The sequence below is a fragment of the Dreissena polymorpha genome, chromosome 2 (genome assembly GCF_020536995.1).
Source record: "Dreissena polymorpha isolate Duluth1 chromosome 2, UMN_Dpol_1.0, whole genome shotgun sequence".
NCBI lineage: Eukaryota > Metazoa > Mollusca > Bivalvia > Myida > Dreissenidae > Dreissena > Dreissena polymorpha.
The window spans coordinates 42472447-42499321 of record NC_068356.1 but is presented as its reverse complement, the minus strand read 5'-3'; the positions used below and the strand labels follow the sequence as shown (position 1 = coordinate 42499321).

Genomic DNA, 26875 nt, shown 5'->3' with positions numbered 1-26875 from the left:
AAGACATTTTAATTTCCTGTAGGTGTCACCTCCATAACAGAAGGAAGTGCCATTGGCTTTCAAATGCTCTATGCCTGCATTATGATGCTCTCCAAAGAGAAAAGTTATACAACTCCCCATCCTGGAAACAAGTGTCTTTCAACATAACACACTCTCAACAATGTAAACAGTTACATTTGACAGATTTTAAAGTAGTTGTCTTCAAACCGCTATGAGGGAGAAATCCAAAAATTGATCATAAAGAGTTTTAGTATGCAATACTGTTGTTTTAAATGGGAGCGCTTAATTGTTATTATTAGTATAATTAGAGTTACTCGGGTACAGCCATGTAATGGAAAACAGTCTGAAAAGGGTGCACAATAAATAAACATTAAAAGTACAGAATCCATTAACAAAAACATAGAAACAATACTAAATTTTAGCACATCACATCATTATTAATATTAGTTCATGCATTACTTATTATGATTATGTCCCACAAATTATTGTCAAACAAAACAAAGCAAAACGAGAAGAAGGGCCTGTAAAATTTCAAAGCAGTATTTCTGTAACAAACTCAAGGAGTTTGTCTCTAAGTCTTTTATTATTTCAGTAGAATACCAACTTTGCCAGGTTCTATGATAACACATTTTTGTTTCCAAACAGTAAGTAAAGGCCTTGTGTAATAGCAAAAAACTAGAGATGTGTTTGTCAGAAACACAATGCCCCCTATTGCGCCGCTTTGAAATAAAATTTCAATATATCATTTGGCAGGTTTAGAAAAATTATCTCACTTTTAAAGCTTGTTTTTTCCCTTGGATTGTATTCTTTCAACTTTTGACCTTGAAGGATGACCTTGACCTTTCACGACTCAAAATATGCAGCTTCATGAGATACACATGCATGCCAAATATCACGTTGCTATCTTCAATATTGCAAAAGTTATTGCAAAAGTTTAACCAAGGTTAAAGTTTGTGACACACACAATAAATAACAGACAGACAGACAGGCCAAAAACAATATGCCCCCGATCTTTCAATCCGGGGGCATAACAATCTTAACCTTATTTCAGTCGATAAACTTCCCATTTGTTTTGTAAATCACACTTGATTAAATGCAGCCTTGATTAACAGCATAATTTTGTTTGTGAATGCCTAAGTAATACAAAGGTATCAAGCATGGAAGATTCTTTGAGTAATGCTAAATTTATGCAACTATGATGAAATATAATCTTTCTCTTCATTTTCTCACTCATCAGCCATGATTCTCTGATTCTTTTGAGAGCGCAATTTTTAGAAAACACAAGAATCAAGATCAATGTGTGAAAGCTTTTGATACCACTGCTTTGAAAGAATTTAAGAAGATGACCACCACAACTGAGCATGTAACATTTCATTCAAGAGGTTTAAATTCACTTATGTAGCAACTTTCATAAGAAAGAAAGGTAAGTACACACAACTATATGAATGATTGAAATGTCCAAATCGGGCTCCTTGTTTAGTTGATAGATCAAAATTGCACGTGTCTATTGCCTTCATATGGTACAATGTGCCCTCTCTTCGATTGTTCACATGTGAGACAATATTCCTCCCTAAATCTCTGGATGATTCTTGAAACATAACCATGGAAATACCAATTGAAAAGCAATTCTAGATGAGTTGGCATAATATTGAATTGTTTTAAACAAGTTGATGTTTCTTGAAAATCTAACTCTGCAAATAAGCGATGACTAAACAATCCTGTCAACATCAAATATCTGATGTTTCAACCTCAACAATTTAGAAAAAATATCTGATGTTTTTCAACCACAACAATTTAAGAGAATATCTGCTGTTTTAACCTTACACTGAAACCAACAATTGAAAACAAGAGCACCGCATAACGGGTGCCACGCTCGGCTGCGAAAGCTTGTCAGAATTAATTTTTTTTTAGAGGTCACAGTGACCTTTGACCTGGTGACCCAACAAGAGATGTGTTTGTCAGAAACACAATGCCCCCTACTGCGCCACTTTGAAATAAAATTTCTATTTATCATTTGGCAGGTATAGACGTCATCTCCCTTTAAAGCTTTATTACTTTCCTTGGATTTGGGGGGGGGGGGGAGGTCTGTAGACAGTTAAAAATGACTAAGTCAGACATCACTGACAACCAAGGCCTGTGGTTTATCAAAGAGATCATAGCCAGAGTTCATCATGTATGTATGGACATAACTCCACTGGTATTTAATGAAAACTAGCATTCACAAATTAGAACAGGTAAGAAATGATAGTTATACCAAGAGATGTGTTAGTCAGAAACACAATGTCCCCTATTGCGCCGCTTTGAAATAAAATTGCTATTTATCATTTGGCAGGTATAGAAATTATCTCCCTTTAAAGCTTATTACTTCCCTTGAATTTTGTCCAATACAACCAGGGGGCGGGGGGGGGGGGGGGGTCTCAGTCAATTATGGACCATGTCAGACATCACTGACAACCAAGGCCTGTGGTTTAAAAGAGATCATAGCCAGACTTGATCATGTATCTATGGACATAAGTCCACAGGTATGTAATGAACATCAAAGAAATTATAATTACATCATTTAAAAAAAAAACTTTGACAACTCAATCATTTGAGATATAAATAATCAAAATAATAAATCTGTACAGTAACTGTGAAAAGAACTTCAATTCTTGGTAAGGAAAAATATAATATGAGATTTATAATTATATAAATTACTTTCCTTGAAGATAATTGTCTCTAACAAATCTCTATTTTTAGTAGCAAATAATTAAAGGCCACTACCGTGACTGTGATTGACCACTCGAAATGTGCAGCTCCATGAGATACACATACATGCCAAATATATTGAATAATTTTCTCCCTTTTTAAAGCTTATTACTTCCCTTAAATTTGTATTTTTTACCGTAGACCGTAAAGGATGACCTTGACCTTTTACCACAATGTGTAAGAAACACAATGCTTCCTACTGCGTCGCTTTGATTTATTTAACAAAAATATATACGTGGGCTGGTCAGATAACTATGTCCATTTAAAGCTTATTACTTCCCTTGACTTTGTTTTTTCGACCCTAGACCTTGAAGGATGATGTTCACCTTGAAATTTTACCACTCAAAATTTGCAGCTCCATGAGATACACATGCATGCCAAATATCAAGGTGCTATCTTCAATATTTAAAAAGTTATGGCCAATGTTAAGGATTTAGCACGACGCCTACAGCGGATGGCGGACGACGAGCTGGCTATGACAATAGCTCGGGTTTTCTCCGAAAACAGCCTTGCTAAAAACTGCCATTACATTTAAAAAGACACTTTTCACAAAAACATAATCCATTTTGACCAGATATCTACAAGAAAAAAAGAGTCTGTAAGGTTAGATTACAGTAATTAAGCCAGGTATTAGTATTAAGAATGAATCTCTGATGTCTGACTAGTAGTTTACCTCGCTGCTTATTGCAGTCTGGCGAATTAGGCCTTCCCTCTGAAAATGAGAGCAAAATAGATGGAATTCTAGTTCCACCACTGGGATTAGCCTCCACTGCTCACAGCAATTCAATGTGTGACCACTACTTACTGAAAGTGCTCTATTCAAGTGGATATAGAAAGTACACAGCTATTGTTTCACCAGAAATGCACAAGGCATGGCCACATGGAGTTCCAACAGAAGACAGTAGAAACAAAACATTAACCCTACCATGCTGTTAATAATAGACAACACACCGCCGACATTTAACCATATTGCTACTTTTAATAAAACAAGGGACAAAATTGTCACAATACCAGGTTTTCATTGTGAAAAAAAAATCTGATAAAGGGAGAAAACTCAAACTGAACTTTTGAAATGACCAAAAAAAATTAACCCCCTTTGTAAGTTTTTTTTTTTTTTTTTAATCTATTTTTAGTCGTGGCGACCTTGACATTGGAGATATTGATGTGATTCTTTCGTGGGACACACCGTCCCATGATGGTGAACAAATGTGCCAAATGATTTTAAAATCTCACAATGAATGACATAGTTATGGCCAGGACAAGCTCATTTATGGCCATTTTTGACCTTTGAACTCAAAGTGTGACCTTGACCTTGGAGATATCGACGTAATTATTTCGCGCGACACACCGTCCAATGATGGTGAACAAATGTGCCAAATGATTTTAAAATCTGACGATGAACGACATAGTTATGGCTCGGACAAGCTCATTTATGGCCATTTTTGACCTTTGAACTCAAAGTGTGACCTTGACCTTGGAGATATCGACGTAATTATTTCGCGCGACACACCGTCCAATGATGGTGAACAAATGTGCCAAATGATTTTAAAATCTGACAATGAACGACATAGTTATGGCCCGGACAAGCTTATTCCGCCAGCCCGCCAGCCAGCCAGCCCGCCCGCATTCGCCAATCTAATAACCAGTTTTTTCCTTCGGAAAACCTGGTTAATAAAAGTAACATGACAAGCAATAAATGTCCACTACCAGCCCCACTATTGTCAGAAATAAAATTTATTTTTATTTGTTGCCATAGCAACAAAATGAAATGACGTGCATGATGTCCTTATTGCCATCTATCCATGTTTCAAATTTCATGAAAAAATATTAAGAACTTTTAAAAGTTATCGCAGGATCCAGAAAAGTGTGACAGACAGACTGACAGACGCACAGAGCGCAAACCATAAGTCCCCTCCGTTGAAACCGGTAGGGAACAAAAATCATTATCGAGCAATGGGCAATAAGTTTTTGCGTGCAGATTCTGCAAAATCATGAAATATAGTGGAATTGACTTCAGATTTAAAAAAATATACATTCGAATAAAAAATGGCTATATGTGTCAGCCAGGTATATCAGGCTAATTAACTATTCCATTTTAATGACAAAACAAACAAATAACATGAATATCAGTGAAACTGATGGATGCTCCCTGATGATGCGCTTTGTCAATGTATGTGTTAATAAACACCTAAAAATATATATTATTAGCCTCAGTGACCTTGACCCAGTGACCTCAAACCTCATCAAAAGGTAGAGGCAGAGCTCCAGATAAGCATTGTTTTATCGTTATTACGATTTGTTTTTAAAGAAAAACGAAAAGAAAATCAAAATCCATCGTATCAAAACGAATTGAGAAAGACGGATCTGAATTATGACCGGACGTTTGATCGTATGGAATTTCCGAGTTCTGCGCAGCGAAAGTTAAATGATAACGAGATTTCCAATACTGGATCGGCGAATTAGTTGATTGTTACCAATTATATTCTCATTTCTGTTTCCGCTCTTCTGTTAACAAAATTAAACATGGTGGGTGCAAAGCGAGGACAAGTTCAAAAGAAACTTCTTTCTGCAACAGCGCCAAGTATACTTGGTTTCATTTCGTGGCGAGAACAAAGTCCGAAGTCTATTGTTTGCAGTCTATTATCTTATGTAGTGTCAAAAGCGGTTGATGAGGTGGAATCGAAGATCTCCAAACCCAAACATCGCGTTATCAAGCAAAAACAGATCTCGGCATGGAAAAATGACTTTCCCTGGTTACAGATTGAAGGCTCGGATGCCGATATTTATTTGAAATATTCTTCTTGTATTAAACACAATGTGGCGTCTGTTTGGGCTAGAGAGGGATTTTAAATCTAGAAAGGGACCGGTATGCACACAATAGCTCTTGCAAAGGTCAATGGAGTTAAAAGTTGAGTTTGTTATTAAATCTTTTTCATTGTAAGAAAATAAAAACTGATTGAAAATGATGAATTTTGGAAAAAAAATAATTGCAAAAAAAATCTTGTAGTGAAAACTAATTGACCTGAAACCTTATCTGGAGCTCTGTAGAGGTCCATGCAAGGTACCTACATGCCAAATATGAAAGCAATTGGTTAAGTATTGAAGGCGCTATGAGAAAGGGTAGCAAAAGAGTGACGGAAAATTATATTATTAGCCGCAGTGACCTTGACCTTGACCCCAAACCTCATCAAAAGGTAGAGGTCCATGCAAGGTACCTAAATGCCAAATATGAAAGAGATCAGTTAAGTATTGAAGGTGCTATGAGAAACTGTAACAAAAGAGTGACAGAAAAATCTATTATCAGCCTCAGTGACCTTGACCCCAGTGACCTCAAACCTCATCAAAAGGTAGAGGTCTATGCAAGGTACCTACATGCCAAATATAAAAGAGATCGTGTAAGTATTGAAGGTGTGATGAGAAACTGTAACAAAAGAGTGACGGAAAATCTTTTATTAGCCTCAGTGACCTTGACCCCAGTGACCTCAAACCTCATCAAAAGGTAGAGGTCCATGCAAGGTACCTACATGCCAAATATGAAAGAGATCGTTTAAGTATTGAAGGTGCTATGAGAAACTGTAACAAAAGTATGACAGAAGAATCTATTATTAGCCTCAGTGACCTTGACCCCAGTGACCTCAAACCTCATCAAAAGGTAGAGGTCAATGCAAGGTACCTACATGCCAAATATGAAAGAGATCAGTTGAGTATTGAAGGGCTAGGAGAAACTGTAACAAAAGTGTGACAGAAGAATCTATTATTAGCCTCAGTGACCTTGACCTTGACCCAAGTGACCTCAAACCTCATCAAAAGGTAGAGGTCCATGCAAGGTACCTACATGCCAAATATGAAAGAGATCAGTTAAGTATTGAAGGTGCTATGAGAAACTGTCACAAAAGTGTGACAGAAGAATCTATTTTTAGTTTAAAGACCTTGACCTTGACCCCAGTGACCTCATACCTCATCAAAAGGTAGAGGTCCATGCAAGGTATCTACATGCCAAATATGAAAAAGATCGGTTAAGTATTGAAGGTGCGATGAGAAACTGTAACAAAAGTGTGAGGGAAGTAAGAAAGGAAGGAAGGACAAACTGGCAACTGTATGCTCCGCCGAAATTTCGGGGAGCATAAAAATTATTATTGTCTTTTTTCTATCCAATAAAACACAGAAATTATTTTAATGAAATGAAATCACACGTGTCATTTAGTGTTTTTGCACTGCCATGTTATATCTTATCAAATGTAAATATCCCTGAAAACAAAATACACACACAAGACAGGAAAGTTGTTTCTTACACAATTAAGTTACTGGTATCAATACAGCTATACTGTATTAGTGTTTTAGAAGAAATCTCAAGTGTCAGGTAAGTACACAGTGCAATATACTCCCCTTTATGTAATATCTGGATTAAGTTTGATATTAACATCTTTTTATGCCTAAGGTAATTTGGCCTTTAAAAAATTAAACTTTGGGAATACTTGTTATCTGAGATCTTAAATGCATGAATCGGTTTATAAACATGATTTTGCACCTGAAAACATACGTTCAATACTTGACAGAGTAAACTTTTTTCAGCAAGAGATTATTATGTTCGAACGAAAAAACTCTCAAGTTCTTATTGTCTCTTATACAGCTCAATTCTTGCAGCAGAATTTTCTCAACTGTAGCAATCAAAACCAAAACTGACAGCATGTTGCCTTTAAAATTGTCAGAGCACTGAGATGATTACTAAGACATCAGGTGGACTTTTTATTCATTTGTGATTAGAATAAGTTCATGGTGATTCAAGCACATTCTCACAGTCAGCAAAAATTGGCATGACGTATAAAGCAGTTTAACAGCTCTTAATGCTAGAAAGAAAATTTAAGAAGGTATTATGGTTTAATGTAAGTAGAAAACAAGAAATACACTTATTTTTTACCTTATGTTATTCATTGCAAATAAGCATCAGATTTAGAATACAGAGCATTTAGAACAATCTGTCAATAATTAACAAGTACAGCCACTTTAGAAAATAGCTGGAGAAAAAATGGCATCATACAACTAGATTTATTCTAAAAGGTGTGACTTTGCTACCATAAGCAATAAGTATGATGGATAAGAAGAGTTCTACATAAAGCTAGGTCAACAATTCGATGGAAATGTTTAAGAAGTCATGTAGAAAAATTACAAAAAGTAAAAAAACTATCATGTCTGATCATTTGTCATAATGATAAGAAAATCAGCAGCAAAATCTTGACATGTCAAAGCTGTTATATCGCAGAATCCGATTAATTCCCAAACCACTGTTGGCCATTCTCAATTTCCTTTGGCCAGGAAGTCACAACACTGTTAGTATTGATCGCAGGCAATAATTTCATACGACAGAAAATCACTTGGTGAATAATAACAAGAATGCTCTAATGTGAGGCAGGACAAAGGTCTATCGGGACTCGCAATCTTGGTAATGAAAACAGAAGGCATTAGCTCAAGCAGAACTAGTATTCAAGTTCACTCAACTGGATGATGAATGGAAAGCCAAGTCATTTCTTACCATATCATTGCACTTCACAAACAACTTTGTTTGAATCTCTTAACTTTTTTTTGTATGGGTCATCCAATATAATACGTCTTAACATGGATATAGTTTAAAGGAAATTTATTTGAATAAATACAAAAGAAAGTACAGCTATCTGACATCAGAAAGAACAATTGGTATAGCCATTCCAAAAAGTAACACATAATCCACATACTGAATAAATTAACAAAAACGTGTTTGAACTGGATGAATTGAAATAACTGATAAAATATTAAAATTGCTTGAAAAATATTGTAGGTGACATTAGAATTGACACCCACGCTCTTCAGTTTCCAATGAACAGCTGCACACAGCAATGATCAAGTAAAAGCCCTGCAGACAAATCACTCACTCCATGTCAAAAGAGACTAGGAGATAGTATAGCATTTTCAGATGGTCTGTCTATATACCCTGTTCACACAAGTTTCCTTAAATCATCTTTTCAAAGAAAAGCACCAACAGTCAACTGTTGAAAATGAGCTCACTCACTACACAGCAACATATTGTTCAACTATTAGTGTGTGTTGTATTGTTCAAATATAATTGTGTGTTAAATATAGCCACAATACAAAGTTTTTTGCAAAACATAACAACACTTCTTCACAAAACTGACATGGTGAATATCTATCTTTAAGGAAATGACCTTGTCAAAACAAAATAAAAGGTAATCAACCATTTTTCTATAACACTATTTTCATCTAAAGGGCACTTTAGATGAAACTAGAGCTTTGTCACAGACGTGACAAATACCCCCACATGCCAAATTGACACAGAATATTTTGCATGTTGTCTTTATAAAAACCAGCGGACACCATGCTCAATGTTTAAAACGCACTAAGTGACCCCGTGACCTATTTTTTGACCCGGCATGGCCCATGTTCGAACTTGGCCTAGACATCATCTAGATACAACTCTAACATTTTGGTGAAGCTCGGATGAAAACTACTTGAATTAGAGAGCGGACACCATGCTCAATGTTTAAAACGCACTATGTGACCCCATGACCTAGCTTTTGACCCGGCATGACCCATATTTGAACTTGACCTAGACATCATCTAGATACAACCTATGACCAAGTTTGGTGACGATCGGATGAAAACAACTTGAATTAGAGAGCGGACACTTAATTTGACCGACAGAGAGACAAGCTCACTCCTTTATACCCCCCTAAACTTCGTTTGTGGGGGTATAACTAAAGAGCTCTGTAGTGTTAATTCACCTTCAAAGTTTTTTAACCATATTTGTAAATCTAAACTAATAAATGCTTTAAAACAGTCTACAACAGTCTACACATATCAGCTTTACATAAAGCTTTGCAAATACAAAAAATATTTACAAACATATCTTCAAAAGTTGTTATAGTTACCGGGCTTTTTTTTCCTTCTTTAGCAAGGGCCTTATATTGGCCCCTTCCCCCCAAAAAAGGCCCCTTCCCCTTTAAGAATTTAGTTTAAATGATACAATTGTTCCCAAACTCCACAATTATTTTGGGAAATTTCTTCCACTTTTTCAGTTTTGTTGACATTTGTACCCCAAAGGGCAGGCCCTTTCCCCAAATCAAGAAGAAAAGCCCTGAGAAAGCAAAAACGTTCAAGGTTGAGCCTGGTAACTAAAAACTTTAATGCCATTTAAGTTTTCAGCCATTAATGTTTTTATTAACCCTTTGCATGCTGGGAAATTTGTCGCTGCTAAAATGTTGTCTGCTAAATTTCTAAAATTAGCATTTTCTTCGATTTAAAAAAAAAAAAAAACTATCAGAATAGCAAACAGTTTGGATCCTGATGAGACGCCACGTTCTGTGGCGTCTCATCTGGATCCAAACTGTTTGCAAAGGCCTTCAAAATTCGGTTCCAGCATTGAAAGGGTTAAGTTATATATTATTATTATTATTTAATTATTAATCCTTTAATATATTTGTTCATTGAAGGCTGATTTGAAAGCTCTAATAGTTTGCATATATTTGATACTATTATTGCTTTAAAATTAATTGTATTTTGGTCTTAAGTAACCAGACTGTTACCTTAACTGGCCCTTACAAGTTTTGAGTAACAAGGCCAAGGATTAGTATGAACTTTATTGCAACTTTTATTTTGAATCAAACACCTGGCTAGTTGTACTGACTTAATAATGAAGTTGTACAAAAATCAGATAAATTACAACACAGGGCATATTATCATTTCTGGGGATTGGAGCCCAGGGTCCTTGCAGGGAAAATGGGTACATGGAATAGACAAGAAATAGAAGAATATGTCCAATATACATAAATGGCTTTTATAATGAATATTTAGTAAGATGAAATACGTGTCTCTATTGAAAAAAACCAGCATTTTCTTAGCATGAAAGAAGCATGTAATGATTTTTTTACTAATTAAAAGTCCAATTTGTATTACTTTCTTTATTGTCTAAGAAAGTATTTTTAATAGGAGACAGAAAAATACTTTAAGTTGACAGGGAATGGGGAAGAATTTCCACCAAACATGGAGAAAAATATGCCCGGCAACAGAACACAAAATTTACAAAGATGAAAAAAAGGCAGAGAAATTCAGCTACGGCACTCAAAATAAGAATGGCTGCTTAAAAAAGGAAACATGTCAATTTGGCAAATTCACACAAAAAATAGGAGAAATTAAAAGATTTCATACTTAAAGTAATTAACGAAGAAATAAACTATACCTAATCTTGAAAGAACAAATCGGCTGAGAGTCTTTACGATACTGAACACTCTGTCTGCCCTTGTTTTAGAAGATCCCTCAGATCATGTCTGCTTTGCAATAAGTACTAATCATGTCTGCTTTGCAATAAGTACTTATTGCCATTTAAATAATCATAATCATAATTGGTATTTAACATATAGAAGTGTTTTATTTCAACTGTCAATATGAGCATCAAAAAGGTGTTAAACTAGTAATTGAGACGTTATATATTTCACCTATAAGGCTTTCGAGAAATACTATAATGACTATAACAATAAATTTAGCACATATAGTCACATAATAATAATCTACACTCAGTAAATAAATTCCCAGAGATTTGATCATTGTATTGTCAAGCAAACTCTTAACCAAATTTAAATTTCTTTTTAAATACAGCAATAATAAATATCATTTGCAAAGCATTAAAGCTGAAGCAAATATTCCTGCCTTTAAGATTCAAAGCAAGCACTACTGTTTCAATGAAAAGTGTGAGGTATCTTTGAGACAAGGGCAGTTCACATAAAAGACATGTGACTATCATGCAGATTAACATTGTGAAATGCCGTACCATCTAGCTGCTCTGCCGTGTCATCAGTGAAAAAAATATATAAGAAAAGGATATAAACATCATAAAACACGATAGACCACTTGGTGATAAACAAAATAAAGATTCAAAAAGACATGAAAGTAACAACCATGTGGTAAAAAAAGTCTGCCATTCGACTTTATGTAAAAATGTGCTCCAAAGCTTGATAACAAACAGAATGCAAAATGTGAATAAAATGGTCAACAATTTTGAATAAATACACGGTCATTAAAAGGTCCTACAAGTTAGATATTCTACAATTAAGCATCAGCCTGCAATATACCTTTAGTTATAATCAGCCACATCTAGGTAAAATTCTGATACGTGATTTAATTACCTCAGGTGTGCACCGGAAGGGTTTTAATGCCAACTTCATCAAGAATATGGGCATCATTTATTGATTAACAGAAACATTGCCAGACCAACTTATCAAGTTGAGGAAGATATAGTGTTCAAATATATAACTCTTATTCAAAAATAATATACATAAATATACACTCAAATGATGAAATCATGAACAAATAGTTTAAATTATGAATAATATTTCTGTAATGATATTAAGGGAACTTGGTGTCTGAAAGATTTAGTCAATTTGGAAAGATATCCATCACCAGATATATGCTTTATATTGATAGGAAGATAAGAGATTCCAAGCTTGCCACCAACTCCCACAATACACTGTAGCCCTACGTCTAACACATCATACATTCAGACAGTTAGAAGCTGGGGGAGTACATAATGGTTGTTTTGAAAAAAAAACATGCACATCGGCAATACCTCGTCTTGCCAAGACATAAATTAATGCTACTGCACACGCTATAAGGTATGTAGCCTGCAACATGAAACTTGTCTACAAAAAGTACAATTTGCAGCATGTCAAAACACCCACTCCCTATATATATTGGACCAAACAATGTGTCTATACCAAGGTTAATACTCTTATTCCTGTGCACACAAGATACAAAATAGTTGTAAAGTTGCAGAAGTAACCTCTAAATTGTGTTTTTACAGAATGATAAATGTTTGCTGTAACCTTTTCTACTTTGCCACAAGACTATGCAGAGTTAAGTAAAAATAGTCAGCCAGAGACTAAGGTGTAAACTGTTCCAACTTGGCAAGGCAGTATGCAGTAGCATTAACATCAATTCGATAGTTTTCTTCTGGCAATGAACACAGACAGGGACAAACATCGCTAACTGGTTCTCCACATTATCATGTCCATGCACAAAAAATCCATTCTCAACTGCACTTGTACACAATGCAAGCCATCATTGTATATATTATAGGGATCTCAGTTGTGTTAGTGCCCAAGTTTGCAAAATATTAATTCAAGTGTGTTGTTGTTTATGTACTAATCATAACCTATTACATACAGATTTTTTTTGGTTTGTTTTCCGGGACCAAATCATGAAATGTTTTGATTTCAAAATGGCTGTCAAATGTTACACTGATTTTCAACTTACATAAAAAGTGCACAAAAACACACATAAGCAAGGACAAACAATTTCTAATAGTAATAGTTGAAACATTAAAATTGTTCAGTATTTTTTAAAAAGTTTAAATTGTGAACAAGGCTACACTAAAACACGCATATTCTTTATTCACTAACCCTGATACTAAAGCATGATACAAAAAATCCAAAATATGGCAACAGTGTTGCACTGTTATCATAGTGTAACCTTGACAAAACAGAAGGACCATTGTTTCAAAGTAAAAGTAAGTTATTGCATTTAAATATATATCTACGTACACAATCTTTAAATTGGTACCACACAAATAAATGTAAAAGTCATTAAAATGTAAGTTTTTTTGAAAATCTCATTTTAAATGTGAAATTTCATCAATTAACTGATAAAGAATGGTTTCAGTTTCCTCAAGGTCAAATTACACCTCAACAAGTTCCATCAAAAAAATACAGGTGTGTGTTCATATGTTGATAATATTGGTGCTTACCTTCAAATGTGTCGTCAATATCATTCATTAACTCATCATCTGAGCAAATATTCAATACATTAACTAACATCTCTGTCACTGAAAGAAAAAGAAAAAAATCATGGAACACTTTATAGAAAACCAATTAGGCATTTACCAGATGTACAACTTTTAATCTAAAGTAATCCTGAATAACATATGTCAAAGATGCTGTTTTGGTAAATTGCTCACATAATGGAAATGTTAAAATTTAATTCTATGTTCGACATCAATCAATCATCTATATGGCCTTGTAAGAAAAGATAAGGTTTTAAATGGCAAGGACACATTTTCAGCTCATGATTTTTCCTTGCAAGGCAATAATGTCTATGACATGGAGATGGCATTTATATGAAAATTGAATGTTACAAATTCTCAGCTGCTGGAAATAATGAATTAATTCTACATTTGCAGAACACATCAGGATACATTGCTCTATGGGACTATTAGCCTCTTTATCAAAGACATGAGATGCTCCATTAATCACATGAGTTTTTGCTTGAACCTTTGCTTTAAGATGCCAAGCGGTTAGCTGGGAAGGCATCTGTATACAGGTAGTATAACTGACATGTATGACATGTACTAGAAATATGCAGAGAAACTGACAATCAGCTGGAGCCTCAAATATGTTCAGTAGCCGAGCTAAAGAATAATGTCAACTTGACACAGGCTAGGAAATAATAAAAAGACATTTGTTAGCATAATAATATGGTCTCCCGACTAAAAAAGAAAATCATGTCAAACGCAAATTACTTGGAAGTATAATGTAAGATGATTTACTAGTTTGTAAATGAAGCCCATCCATATGATATGGTTGAAATAGGAAGGCAATCAATTAATCTTCCTGTACACAAAGTGTACATTACAAGAGCTAGATATGTAAGCATGCAGTTGATCAGAGAATATTGTAATTACTTTTGTTCATAAAGTTAAATTAGCAAATGAAAACACTAAAGGTATTTGTACAATAATAATAATTAGTACAACAACAAAAAATTAACAAGTGAGAAAACAACTCTACTGGAGTATATTGCGGTTTGCAGACATCTGCAAAAATATTTGCATCACTGAAGACTCCTTTCTGAAGGCTTATTTTTCATACTTTTTGTAAATGCAGGGGCTAATGTTGTTCATACAATAGATGTCAAATGATCAGTTCAATCTATTTCAGCTCTAATGAGATCAAACTGAAACAATTAGAATAAGCCACAGTCAACAGGGCGGAATAATATATTGGTAAGCACGGAATATATTAACTCACCTTTTTCTCCTACAAATGGCAATGACCAAGTAAACACATCCATAAAATTTGGCAGCCAATATGGATGAGGTGAACAGTTGAACTGTCGTATGTTCATCACATTGTTTTCGTATTTTAAAATAGCAGCTGGAAATCAAAATAATAATATAAAATAATAATTCAAACTAAAATTAATACACATTTTCCAGATCTATTCATTAAGTACAAAACCATTTTAAACCTTAATGTGCTTAACAAATGCAGATTTTTCAAATCACAGACTGTAAGACCCATATCATATTTATGGTTCGTTTAGCACATTGAGTGCCCCATTTGATGCGCTATAACACATTTTCTGATTTAGAAATGATAAATAAGCCTTACTCTAGATCTACTTTATATTCAACAAACTGTAATGAACCATTCAACAAACCTTATTGACATCTCAGGCATAAATGAGGCATAAATAATTAATTTCTATTAATCACATATTTATACATTTAGGTGATGAATGGAGAATAAATTTGCCTTTCAACGCTTACCTTTATTATTATAAACATCTAAATAATTTGGGGCAGAAAAGATAGTTATCAATGATGGGAATCCCGTTGTCTGGCTTTTTCTGTACATTCTATAGCTGAAATGTACAAAAGACAGATAACATTTTAAGTTAACAGCTGGGTTAATTTAAGGAACTAAAATTGTCAGACAACAAAATTGAACAAGACGCTGTGTTTGAACACATGGTCCATGGCTTTAACTTTGAATTATTGTAAGCTCTAATAAGTCAAGGTCAAATAGGTTTGTTACTACAGGGGTGTGCTTGAGGTGAAGTCTGAGGGGAGAAAATTCTGCAAAATGATTTTGACTACACGAATCACGTGCATTTCACAATGACAAACCTTAAAACAGACATTTAAATAAACACCATCTTACACTTATTAACAACATTTTTTAATGAAAACCTTTTTAATTCACATTTAACATTTTGTGCTAAGCCACAAGTATTAATTGCGATCAAAATCAATTTGTGTTTCGATCCCTGTGAACAATGATGCCAATCTTTCGTTTGAGCTCAATGTCTTAAAATTCGAAATACGGTCATCAATGTTACAGTATTGAACTAACGGCAATTAACCAAGGGATCCGTAGTTCAAGATTTGTTCACATAAAAAATGACTTCAGCCTTACCAAGACAGTCGATCCTCCATACCTATTCAGAAAGTAGTATCGCTTTTGGATTTATATATACTGTTGTTTGTTCCCTTTCCCATGCAAATTTGTTTCAATACTTTTTAAATCTCCGAGATTTTGAGAGATTTGTTCGTTAGTTCAATGGTCTTTATTTTCACATCACAAAAGTGTGAAAGGCGCCATTTGCAAAAGAATCAGCAAAGAAATATGTTACACATTTTTAAAGACCAAGTTTAATTGGATGATGGGGAAACGAAAGCCAATGACATCGCTGGTTTCAAAAAATGGTTAGGCAGAATCTACCAGCGTAGTATGCGGAAAGGTTTTGCAGGCTGCAGATTTTTAGGGCGGCTTTTGATATCACCCGCGGAATTGGTCGTACCACTGCCCCATTTTTTAACAAATTTACACTTATCCCCTAACACCACCAGAATGACAATATGACAGACAAGACAGGCCAAAAACAATATGCCCCCGATCTATCTATAAAAACTGGAAACATTAAATTACTAGTAACAAAGAAATTGTCCATTGACGTATCAAAATCATGGGCAAGAGTATAGTGAGGTTGGATGCTTCCTGCAATGAGATGGTGAAGGTGATAACAACCAAGTGTATAAAGGTTGAAGTGGTTTTGGTGGTAAACTTATCTGTTAATCTACTTAACATGCAGTCACAAGACAAGAAGACGGAAGTACTGAGAGATGGACAGTGCAATCACTAAATGACTAATACAATAAGATAAAGGAAAGACTGGTTCAATTAGTTTACAAGTTACAGTCAATTAACAGATAAAATCTTATATCATCTCATTAAAAAGAATATAATCAACAGTTCAAAATCACCTCATATCAACAGTTAAACATCTAATTATCTCAAATTTTGACGCAACACTATTTTTTTCATATAACAGGCATTTTTTGTAAGTTCAGAATTCACACACTGATTTTATTTTATTTAAACTGCAATTATGGGTGCCTAAATAATGCATGCATCTGATTGCTAATAGTCTTAAATAAGCCTGCTTACCCAGCATCTTGTGCCTCGTGCGCTCGTATAATTGATAATAAATTGTTCTGTTGTAAGAAATCACAACAAGCTGCATAGCTGAAAAATAGCATCACAATTTTTTTAGTATAAACATTTAAATTCACATACCTTAAGTGCACTAGAAGAAACAAAACTATTGCCAAGCAAGAAAAGTCCCCTACCATATTGCCATCTATCCATGTTTCATGAAAAAATATGAAGAACTTTTAAAGTTATCGCAGGATCCACCATTTTCAGCAATATTTCTAGTCTATTTGTTGCCATAGCAACCAGAATTCTTGATGTAGGAACAAAATGAAATGACGTGCATAATTTTCATATTGTCATCTGTCCATGTTTCAAGTTTCATGAAAAAATATGAAGAACTTATAAAGTTATAGCAGGATCCACCATTTTCAGCAATATTTCTAGTCTATATGTTACCATAGCAACCAAAATTCTTGACAGGGATGGAAATTAGTGGTTGCCCGTGAGCCCGGGGCAAGTAGATTTTGGCCTGGGCAACTCAATTTCAAAAGTTGGTAGTCCGGCCGGGCAACTTACTTTTTTTAGGCTTGAAACAATTCAGTGCAATAAAAATTGAAAACAAATTGGTGACCATGCTAGGTTGGCGCTAAGGAAAAAAAATTAGTAGCCAAATTTCAGCACTACGATAACGACCCACATTATAACCTTATTTGCTCAATGAACGACATAATCGTTATCATGAATCTATAGGTATCAACAATGACTGTATTAAATTATCAATGAAGTCACATTTAAATAAATTATTTGTTACCTGAAATCAAATAATTTCATATTGTTTTTTATTTTTCATTTATATTTATTTTCATGCACTGGCACAAACGGTATACAATGTTAGAACTTTCAGATATGCCCCGGTCTTTGATTGGGTGGGTCTTGCTTTGCATGCGTAGAACTTGTCATTGCAGACGACAGCAATAATTTTGCCCTCTTTCTTATAACACGGGTTTTACATGGCATACCGGTATTAATGCATAGTGAATAGTTTTTATCACGTGGCTGTAGAAAAACGGTGTAAATCAGTTCTACAAATAGACATGATAAAATGTGCATGCACTGAATTGAATTTGTTACCGCATCACATTATTAACGGGTTTAAATTTTCACAACTTACTCGCCGTAAGTAATTTTACATTGCTCAACAATTGCAATTAACTTCTCATAATTAATGATTGTTTACAGTACGGTAAATAGGTGTGATGATGATGCCCGAAACCTCCTTTAATGTACTGCTTTATTTACCGGTTTTATATCACGTATTAATGCTAAAACTGTGATTCATTGTTAATAAACATGCGATAAACGCTTACTCTGTGACCGACGTCAATCAAACATAATAATCGCTATATAACTCCGCCTCCATAAACATTCTCGTAACCGATTGGACGTTAAATATCACAGTTTGGCGACTGGAAAGTTACCCGAAAATTTCCCGTGATGAATCTGTCAGCATACACGACTGTGTTATGTGGCTTGAATATAAGATACGGGCATCCGGTTATCTCTTATCAATGGACTATCTATTACCACCTGGAGCTTTTATGGCGATTTCATGTGGAAATCGGTGCCGAGTTCTCTTTAAAAGTAGGGAATATTATATACTTAAAGAGAAATATCAGGGGTTTTTTTGCAATCACCATTTTCATTAACATTTTAAACTTTAATCGCCAGCTGAAAGATTCAATCGCCTTTGGCGATTTTGGCGATCGGAAACGCTAACATAGCCATGGATCAATAATGACTTAAATAATATTCATTATTAAGGCATAGGAAAAGATTAAATTCAGACTCATCATAATACATAATGCATTCAAAGTGTGTCATGTGAGCGATGTTATGTAATAATTGTAGTAGGTACACATGACACGAAATGTACATAATTCTGGACTCGTTACTCTTGAGCTGGGCAACCAACATACTAAAGATGGTTGCCCGTGCTGGCAACCAATATTAACAAGAAACTGTCAGAGACGGGTGATGCTCCCCAAAGGATTTTTGTCAGAATATTGCACTATATATTCAGATAAAAGAAACGTCTTGAGGGCACGGTAGTTGGGTAGGACAAGAATTTGTTTATAGAAAATTTCAAAGGGCCATAACTCTGTGAAAAATCATCCGCCCAGAACCCGCTGATAATATGCACATCTCCTCTTGGTAGTGAAGCATCCTATAAAGTTTCATTGAATTCCAGTCATTAGTTGCATTTGGGGGAGCATAAAAAGTTAGTTCCCATCCCTGCTTGACTTGGGAACAAAATGAAATGATGTGCATAATCTCCATATTGCCATCTGTCCATGTTTTAAGTTTCATGAAAAAATATGAAGAACTTTTAAAGTTATTGCAGGATCCAGAAAAGTGTGACAGACTGACAGACACACAGAGCGCAAACCATATGTCCCTCTCCAGTTTCATCGGTAGGGGACTAATTAAGACATCCATGGACAATGGATCACAATTTGTACTTTTGCAAGACAAATTTATGATTTAATGTCAAAACATGGAACACATTTCCATAATCAACAGAAAAACATTCATGATTCTCTTTTGTTGATGTGCTTTTTACATAACTAACTGCAATATACTTGTTTGGATGAAATTTGGATGAGAATGCAAAAAAAATATTATTAATGCAATATTCTGCAGTTGTTTTGTAACAAGAGGGCCTGAAAGGCCCATAGTCGCTCACCTGAGATAACAAGATATTATTGGGACAAATCTTCTGACCAAGTTTCATGAACATCGGAAAATAAATGTGGCCTCTAGAGTGTTAACAAGGTTTTACTATAGCCATATAAGGAAAAATGCCCCGCCCCCTGGCAGCCATGTTTTCCAACCAACCGGCATCATTTTTGAACTCTTCCAAGATATTATCGGGATGAATCTTCTGACCAAGTTTCATGAAGATCGGACAGTAAATGTGGCCTCTAGAGTGTTAACAAGATTTTACTATAGCCATATATGGTAAAATGCCCCGCCCCTTGGAAGCCATTTTTTCAAGCAAACATAATTATTTTCAAACTCATCCAAGATATTATTGAGACCAATCTTCTGACCAAATGTCATGTAGATTAGACAATAAATGTGGCCTCTAGAGTGTTAACAAGGTTTTACTATAGCCATATATAGCCATATAAGGAAAAATGCCCCGCCCCTGGTGGCCATGTTTTTAAAGCAACCAAAACCATTTTCGAACTCATCCAAGATATCATTGGGACAAATCTTCTGACAAAGTTTCATGATGATCGAAAAATAAATGTGACCTCTATAGAGTGTTAACAAGGTTTTACCAGAGCCATATAAGGAAATAGCCTTTTGACGAAGTTTCATGAAGATTGGACTATAAATGTGGTCTCTAGAGTGTTAACAAGATTTTAATATAGCCTTATATAGCCATATAAGGAAAAATGCCCCGCCCCTTGGCAGCCATGTTTTTCAAGCCATGTTTTTTTTCTCCACTTTTTGGGAAGATAGCTCATGGCTTTGAATTTTAAGCCTTAAGCATTTTTTTTCCACACGAAAAGTCCACTGAATAGGGAAATACTAAATTTTATATAACTCTTTATAATCATTCAAATTAAAAGAACAAAATCATATCATCCTTTGTTGGATGTAATTGAATTAAAATTGAGATAAAATACGCATTAGACACTTCTTTAAAAAAAAAATTACAAAAAAACAACATTTTTTGTTCTTTTTGAAATTGGGAATTTTTGCCACATTTTGGGAAAAAAGCATACTTTTTGGGATTGGGAACATTAGCCAAATTTCGGCTATAAAATTTGGCAAAAAAAAAAACCTGCAAGCAAACGTTACCATTTTCGAACTCATCCTACATATCATTAAGACAAATCTTCTGACCATATTTCATCAAGATTGGACAATAAATGTGGCCTCTAGTGATAACAAGGTTTTACTATAGCCATATAAGGAAAAATGCCCAGCCCACTGGCGGCCATGTTTTTCAACCAACCGGCATCATTTTCGAACTCATCCAAGATATTATTGGGATGAATCTTCTGACCAAGTTGCATGAAGATTGGACAATAAATGTGGCCTCTAGAGTGTTAACAAGATTTTACTACAGCCATATAAGGAAAAATGCCCCGCCCCTTGGCAACCATGTTTTTCAAGCAAAGGTTACCATTTTTGAACTCATCCAAGATATCAGTGGGACAAATCTTCTGACCAAGTTTCATGAAGATCGGCAAATAAATGTGGCCTCTAGAGTGTTAACAAGGTTTTACTATAGCCATATAAGGAAAAATGCCCCGTCCCTTGGGGGCCATTTTTTTTAACCAACCGGCATCATTTTCGAACTCGTCAAAGATATTATTGGGATGAATCTTCTGACCAAGTTTTATGAAGATCAGACAATAACTGTGGCCTCTAGAGTGTTAACAAGATTTTACTAAAGCCATATAAGGAAAAATGCCCCGCCCCTTGGCAGCCATGTTTTTCAAGCAAACGTAACCATTTTCGAACTCATCCAAGATATCATTGAAACCAATCTTCTGACCAAATTTCATGAAGATTAGACGATAAATGTGGACTCTGGAGAGTTAACAAGGCAAATGTTAACGCCGCACAACAGAAAACGGACAAAAAGCGATCACAAAAGGTCACCATGAGCACGTTGTGCTCAGGTGAGCTAAAAATGCCAGCTATGCTGACAGCTTACCTGTAAAAGTATGAGCAACCTCGTACACTGTTATGTGTAAAATGTTCTGCTGTTTTCTCATTTCCAAAATCCTCTAATGGATCAGACCACAAAAGATCACACATTGGCCCAAATGCTGGTGGTTCCTTGAATCTGTCCAACTGAAACAAACACAGACAAACCTATAAAATCTTACCTTAATGACACTACATATAAAACTTGAGCGATTAAACAAGATGTTGCCCCTGCTTTATTGGCCTTTTTGTTTCCCACTACTTCCCTTATATAATGATCAATAACTTTAGAAATGTAATTTATTTTGGCCAGTATATAATGGTTAATGTATACAATTTTGTTTCATGACCTTAATAAGCAGTGTTCATTTGATAAAAAGCCACTGTATTAAAAGCAGCCAAAGCTTTTTTTCTGGATTACATACCACTAGTTGCTATCCTAGATCTTTTCATGTGAATACATTGTAAAATTAGACCAGGAAACAAGTATAAGTATAATGATAAGAAAGTACAGGATTTTTACACACACACCCACACACACACGTTATTTCTTGTGAGCATTGTCTGGCCACAAAGAATATAGGGTTTAACAAACCCATGATGCATTTGATGATAAGAGGGCTGCTAAATTTATATTATCGCATTATTCTTGGCAATATTGTGGCATATGATGTTGCAAATCATAACAACCAGACAAAGGGATTGCCTTAATTACACATTCTAACACGGCACGTGACTTGTTTTCTATAGACAAGGAAGGAAATCAAGCGTGGGTTATTCTGCAATAACTTATGGGCGGAGCTAAATGTTTCGAAAATAGTTCCGAATAAATAAAGAAAAAATTGCAGTTAAATGCACGTGCTAAAACCCTCTCTAAAAGAAATGTAATTAATGTAGCATGTATATAAGTGTAATGAAACAACTAATTGTATATTTGGGGATAATTGGCATAACCACGCCTACAAAGAATGTTATATCTTAGGAAACGTAATTCAGAAAACATTTATAGCATGTCAGCTTTTCAGTAGCATCAATAAACGTGACGTCATTAAGTTTCTACGATTGTTGTTTTCAATGAAAGTGACGTCATTTGCAAAATATTTGTTAATGAAAACAACGTCATATGTTTGTACAATTCAATGACGTCACTAAATAGTGAACTTTGTACTAAGAAGGGCGGAGTATTGAAAAATATAGTTCACTTCCTAAAACTTGAACCAAATCAATTAGAATCGTGTTAGAATCGAAATAATATTTTTCTATGATGGTTAGTTGTCGAATAACCCACAGTAAGTTGTATAGATGCGTGTTATCAAACCACTCGTGCTTCGCACTCGTGATTTAATTCCTACGCATCTATACTCCTTACCGTGGGTTATTCGACAACAAACCATGATAGAAAAATATTATTTCTTAAATAAGGGACTTTCTCTACAATTTAACTTAACTCAGGTTCCCCAAAGCCTTACAAATAGGCAACATAAATCTCTGGATAATCAACAAATCAATATTCTATTAGGATGTGATTCATTCACTAACATGGTAAAGTGAAACCAGAAATACAATATCATACACAATACATCATAACACTTCATTTATCCAGAGTCTGAATCTCCATCAATGCCAGGGAATTTCAACAAGAGATCAGCGATCAATAATGCATCTATACTGTTACATAGATTGGAAAACCATGGTCTGAATTGATCTTCCTTCATTGATGAAAATAATAGAAGTGTAACCAAAATTGACGTGGCATGGACCTATACAAAGAACGGTGGCAGAAGTTATCTGCATTTTACAAACTTGATTAATAATAGATATGGGTGAGAGTGAACAAGCACCACCTACACCACTGTTGCATAGCATGAAATGTAATCAATCTGGTGGGAAACAAGGCAAATCCTCGAATCTTATTTTTCAATCCAATATACTAACAGAGAAATTACAAAGCGAAAGAGCTGTGGATTTTATTGTCTCTAGTAAATGATTGCTAACATATTGACGTTCAAAACTTGTAAATTGAGGATGTAAGGTAACTTTAGCCTTCATTACTTCAATCAGGGCAACAGATAAGATTTCATGTCAATAAGTTTTCACTATGATTTTTCTGCAATCATTAGTTTTTACCCTCAAAAGTATTTGTCAATTAGTTTTTGACAATTTTATCAAACTAACCTTTTTTTCTTCTCTGAATCCTTGTGTTCGGTACTATTATTGTGCTTGACTATTGTGTCCTTTGATTATTGCATGTTTCAGCCCTAGCCCATACTGTTTTAACATTACCTTTCATACGAATGTTGCACTTAAAGCGCATTGCCAAACCCTCTTCATCAATGACAAGCCAGTTTGAATGATTTTTCCACTAGATTATTTGTTATTCAGTCACAAATTGCCGCTGTATTTTGCAACAAATATTTAAGAATCATCCCCAACTCTTCAAAATGTATTTTCACGGTTTGGGTCAAGTAACACATTGTAAAATATTGGACAGGAACGTCAATAACAGAGGTTTCCTAGCCTATTCACGTTTAGCAGCCACTATTTCCAGCATTTTTTTACGAAGAAACTAAGTTTCTAGATAGACACCAGAGCGAACCGTTGTCTATATAAACTGACTACAAATAATACGACCGAACTAAAGATCACATTGAACTTATTCAAATCAAATGTGGTACGAAGTGAAGCGGTTCAAATAAAACGTCTAAAAATCAATTGCAATTCGTTTTCCCCCCATTTTCATAATTGTTTTATGTACTATTGATTTTTTTTATTCAGGTCTTTTTCTGTAAAATGCAAATCGTAAGATTAAGAACAATAAAACGATCCATATCTGTTGCCCTGTTCAATACAATACTAAACAGTTGGTAGTTTTTGCAAAATTAAAAACAGAAACTCGTTAATCTATAGATACAAATTGCATTAATAGCTCAGGCTTGGCAAAATTGCCGCTCCGCTGGTCCTGACCGGCAGATTTCCATTTGGTCCGGCAGGTTTAACAAGAATGTCGGTCCTGGCGACCGGCAAAATGTGAAATGAATGCAAACAAATCATATTTTTTCAAAGTTGAAAATTCGAAGAGCAAACCGCTTACTACATCATGAAAATGAAATCGATCATTGTTTTGATGTTTGCAATAAGTTTGTTACCTACAATTAGCAAATCCAACTGATTTCACAACACCTACTTCAAACTCGGGGGCAAAATCGGCAACTGCGTTCTAACAAAAAAGATCTTGCTAGTTTTGCTTTATTTTTCGAGTAGATAAGGATATTATTATGAATTTCTTTATGAAGCATGGCTTTAAAAAGGTTGTTTATTAAATATAATAATGTTCTAGTGATATCTTTATAACATGCACTCGTCATAGGTCTCCAAAGCTGTTATCATTTTACATTGTACAAGTTAGTGTCAGTTAACCGCAATTTTGTTTTCTATACTTCTTACTTTAGTTTACGTTGTTATAATGCCTAAATGGATATCATTGGTCAGTTAAATATAGTTTGACCAATTAGATGTCCTGTTACATATTTCGTTGGATGATCATTATCCAATATGTTATCTTTTTCGGTCCGGCAAAATTTTCTCTGGACCAGCACATTTTCTGAAATGCCTGTCCGTTTGACAGATTTTTTCCAATTTCGCCAAGCCTGATAGCTTGCATTGAACCTTTTCATTATTTTCAGCTTTGTTGACTAATATATTTATGTTCCAGGTTGACAACCAAAGAACTACTAATTTAAAGCTCCTGATAATGGAAACAATTATCAGTCCCATTACAAATACAGTCAATCTTGTGCTTGCGACCACTTGAATTAAGCGACTTTGATCTTATGCCACCACTTTAAATCCTGCCCGAGCGTTTAACCTATATTTTCATATTGTATTAAGCGACTTTTGACTTACTCGATCAGCAACCGCTGATTTGAGTGAATTTTGATACCAGAGTCTTGACGATGACACCTTTGTTGTGATTTCACACCAGCCATTTTCCTTGGTCTCGATGACCGGTTCTGATCGGTGTTAATGCTGACTGCGTATCAATTTTTGGTGTCGAATAATACAGTGAGGTATTGCCAACAGTCTACAGGTTAAAGAGTTTACCATCTGGGACGTTAAGTGACAAATTTGATCGCCGATTTTATTGCAGAAACAATGCGCCGACGCGACAAACATTTTCACAGTGTTCTCAAGAGGTGTAAAAATAAACTATTAATCGGTAACATGTAGCGAAATCTGTTCATTAAAAAATGTAATTGATATTATGCTAATTAGTTTGTGTAATTTTCCAATCAGGCGTGTTTTTTTTGTTTTCAATCAAGGTGTTTTATTTATTTCCCTATGTACCATAATCGAGTCAGATATATATAAGCTTACATGCAGAAATTAAAATGTCAAAACGGAAAGTATTAACGTTAAATGAGAAAATTCGGGTATTGGAAGTGTCGAAGAGTAAAAGTGCACGTAAATTTAATCGCGAATGAGATCGGAGTCGGAAAAACCCATTCTCTGTGCAAACCATTTACATTGTATTTAAAAATAGAGAGAACAAATACAACTTATTTTAAGTAAAAAATTGTTTTATTCATTTTATTTATATTAGATTCATTTGATTACAAAAGCAGAAATCGCTGTGTCAAAAAGAGATAATCCGATATCTGGATTTAAAATCAAAGGTCCGCATTCATCACAAATGGCCTTTTTTGAATTTAAAGACCATTTTATTAAGAGAGCACTTTTGGTTACTCCCTTTAGTGGTCTCTAAATACAAGATTGACTGTACTTATATCTGTATTTTTCCCAGCAACATAATCTCTGTCTCCTTACACATACAAAAGCTTTCACCTTGTACCATCACATGATCAGACACTGTTCAAATAACATTTCAATTGTAAAGCAATATTATGTTTGCATAACAAACATAAAATATTAAACAATGCCTTGGTAAATATTGAGCAGGACTCTGGGAAAACTTGTGGCGGAATTATAGCAATCAATTCAGACTGATATAAGGCTTTGTAGACAGACATGACAGTGACTGCAAGGAACCACTTGCTGCTGATTTATGTACCAGTTGTTCAAATTGTTGTAGGAAAGGAATAAGAACTAGAAAGAGTCACTGGTCTTCTTATGTTTTAAAACAGCCA

At 34.7% G+C, this 26875-nt stretch overlaps 1 protein-coding gene across 4 annotated transcripts in view; it reads right to left on the bottom strand.

The window, feature by feature from the left end:
* Positions 1-26875, bottom strand: part of LOC127866801 (protein phosphatase 3 catalytic subunit alpha-like) — a 273905-nt gene that overhangs the window by 217518 nt on the left and 29512 nt on the right. For all 4 annotated transcript variants that reach the window (XR_008043110.1, XR_008043109.1, XM_052407623.1 and 1 more), the window contains exons 6-10: positions 21739-21878; positions 17016-17093; positions 15335-15429; positions 14814-14939; positions 13535-13612 (exon numbers count right to left, since the gene is read on the bottom strand). Coding sequence is in view for 2 of the 4 variants with exons in the window: in XM_052407623.1 (XP_052263583.1) it covers positions 13535-13612; positions 14814-14939; positions 15335-15429; positions 17016-17093; positions 21739-21878 (517 nt within the window). In the remaining 2 variants the exon portion in view is untranslated. The remainder of the gene's footprint in view (positions 1-13534; positions 13613-14813; positions 14940-15334; positions 15430-17015; positions 17094-21738; positions 21879-26875) is intronic.